We start from the raw sequence: 2,863 nt of genomic DNA, 5'->3' as shown, positions 1-2,863 counted from the left end.
CTATCCATATAAACTGAGCCTCCTAGATAGAGTGAATTTAACTGTGGTTGAATGAGAAGTATAAATATATAAAACTCTGATAGTGTATTAGTTTGTACACAAACAAATCATCACTTTGTGGTACTTTATACATCACTGAATAAATCAATAAATCAGGTTGTGAAACTCTTTGTGTCAGAGGCCAGAATTGGTTTATTTGAACAGAATAATAAAGTCTGCGCTGATCTTCAGTTATTCAGTTCCTTCAGAACCTCCAGAACTTCATTAAGGACTTATTTTAAATGTTCTGGGTTCAGTAAAGGTCTCACAGCTCTTCAGGGTCCAGAGGAAAGGATCCACTCTTACTGATCCGGTGGTCCTCAGACAGTTCTCCAGGGGCTGCTGCCTGATTACAAGAAACACTGACGTCCCCCCAGGGAAACATGTTCCACATTCAGCCAATCCAATTAGAGAACACGAGGAGGCGGTCTCCATGGTGACCGAGGAGACAGACAGCTGGGTGACCTCCGGTTGAGCTTCATCAGGAAGTCCAAACCCATGAAACACATATGTTCTGTTTCAGAGGGTCGTGCTGTAATCAGCCTGTGTTTGTCGGGGGAGGGGCTGAACCATGAGAGGCGTCAGTGTCTGATACAGCAGCAGCTGCTCTGAATCACCAGCAGACAGATCCAGATACCTCCATCAGCTGCCTCCATGTTTATGTTTTACAGGTCCAACAGGTTCTGTAGAACCTGAAAAACACTGAGTGAAAGAAACAGGTCTTTGCAAAGACCCACCAGAGCCCCTCTGAGGCCCCCACCTGCTGGAGCTGCTGGGATTTCCTCAGACTGTGGGAGAATTCAGACACGTTATTAACCCTGCAGGGCTTTCACCTGCCTCCGTGGAACCAGGTCAGCTCCGGGTCTGACGGTCCGACCTGAGGACCTGCTCACGATGCAGACCCGTCCAACAGCAGAACCTGAGGACTCTGAGTCCTCATGAGGACCTGCAGCATCTGGATGGAGTCAGGGGGAACCTCATCATGCAGAAACCCTGACCTGTGCAGAGATGAAGCCTCACAGAGGAACTGCTGTGACGTCYGACAGCCAATCAGAACGCAGCTTCATTTATCACCTGTCCTGAGGTGAAGCAGGTCCCACACCGCTGTTTGACTTTAATCAGCCGTTTGTGACAACAGACTGCACAAAGACCAGGTCAGGTCTTTACCTGAGATGACCTGAGGCCACAGGTGAGGCCACAGGTGAGGCCACAGGTGTGACCACAGGTGAGACCACAGGTGAGGCCACAGGTGAGGCCACAGGTGTGACCACAGGTGAGGCCACAGGTGAGACCACAGGTGAGACCACAGGTGTGATCCAGTATGTTCCAGAACCAAACAGCAGCTTGTTTCTCAGGTGATGAAAGCTCAGAGTCACATCAGGCTGCAGAGGATCAACAGGAGACTTCAAGCCTCCAACAAAAAGGAGGTCCTTCAGAGGGTTCAGTGTTCTCCCAAAGCCCCGCCCACAACCTGTCCTAACATAAACACCTGGTGAGGAGTGGAGAACAGGTAACTAAAAACTGGAAGCTTCAACCTGTGATCAAGAAAAAAAACATTTTCACGTCTCAAATGTCCAAATAAATGTCTTCAAATTCAGTYGTCWGCTGAGTTTAAGGTGGAATGTTCTGGATGCTGAGTTTAAGGTGGAATGTTTCTGGATGCTGAATTTAAGGTGGGACGTTTCTGGATGCTGAATTTAAGGTGGAACGTTTCTGGACGCTGAATTTAAGGTGGAATGTTTCTGATTTAAGGTGGAATGTTTCTGGATGCTGAATTTAAGGTGGAATGTTTCTGGTAATATTTGGGTTTATAATCTGACTCAGTGAAGCATCTCAGAGGTTCTGATTCCTTTCAGATTTATTTGATGCTCAGATTTTCCTCTGCAGACAGTGAAGTGTGTTCAAGTGTGTTTAGGTGTATTCAGGTGTGTTCAGGTGTGCAGCACACAGGTGGGAGGGGCAGTTGTGGACTCACAGGTGACCTCCTGTCCTCAGGCCCTCGTGCAGAGCCACAGAGAACCCGAACAGACTGCCAGCTTCGCCCGTCTTCAGCACCGGGAACGACGTGTCGATGTTAAACGCCACACACACTCCGACACACACGCTCAGCACGGCACACACACCTGTCCCCATGGAGACACAAACCCTGAGAGCAACAGTCAAACAAACAAAATGACAAATATATCAGAGATTAGTGACTGACAGTGAGGTGAAATCATTCCTGCACTCTGATTGGCTGCTGGTCTCACCTGGAGGAGACACCTGTTTGTTTACTTCTGTAAATAAATCGTATATTTTTATTTAGTTTGCTTCAGGGAAACATTAACCAACTAACAGAACTCCTATGCTGTAGACCTGGTCCTGATCGGTGTGCAGCCTGAGCCGTGGTCCAGCTGCACAGAATCAGAACCAAACTCTGCAGTTGATTGATAAATAAATAAATAAATAAATAAATAAATAAATAAATAAATAAATAAATTCTGTCACATTAAAGAGTAAAAAGTCAAACCTGTTTGTTGTCAGAGTGAAGCAGCTTCCTGTTGTTTGTTTGTTTGTTGATGGAGGTGAACGTCTGCAGGTCATCGGTTTGATTCCCTCTCTGCTCCGACTTCTCCTCAGTCTGCTGAAACACTTCTGCACGCGCTCAGAAGCCTCTCTCTCTCTCTCTGCACCAGCTGCAGGTCTCTCTACCTCCCTCCTCTCTCTCTCATTCTCATTCTTCAGTTGTGTTCGCTCGTCCTGAAATGAAATCATGTCTCAGAGTGTTTTGACCCGCCCACACACACACACACACACACACACACACACACACACACACACACAC

At 47.2% G+C, this 2,863-nt stretch overlaps 1 protein-coding gene across 1 annotated transcript in view; it reads right to left on the bottom strand.

Annotated features, from left to right (window-relative positions):
• LOC106528108 (integrin alpha-3) overlaps positions 1-2,592 on the bottom strand; it is a gene marked incomplete at its 5' end in the record, with an annotated part of 24,548 nt that extends 21,956 nt beyond the window's left edge. The window contains 2 exon segments of the mRNA XM_014023189.1: positions 2,015-2,185; positions 2,549-2,592. Coding sequence (XP_013878643.1) covers positions 2,015-2,185; positions 2,549-2,592 — 215 coding nt within the window.
• Between the last annotated feature and the right edge of the window lie 271 nt (positions 2,593-2,863).

The sequence above is a fragment of the Austrofundulus limnaeus genome, unplaced genomic scaffold (genome assembly GCF_001266775.1).
Source record: "Austrofundulus limnaeus strain Quisiro unplaced genomic scaffold, Austrofundulus_limnaeus-1.0 Scaffold358, whole genome shotgun sequence".
NCBI classification, from domain to species: Eukaryota; Metazoa; Chordata; class Actinopteri; order Cyprinodontiformes; family Rivulidae; genus Austrofundulus; species Austrofundulus limnaeus.
Note: the sequence above shows the minus strand (reverse complement) of the source record. Positions and strands in the feature narration are given on the sequence as shown.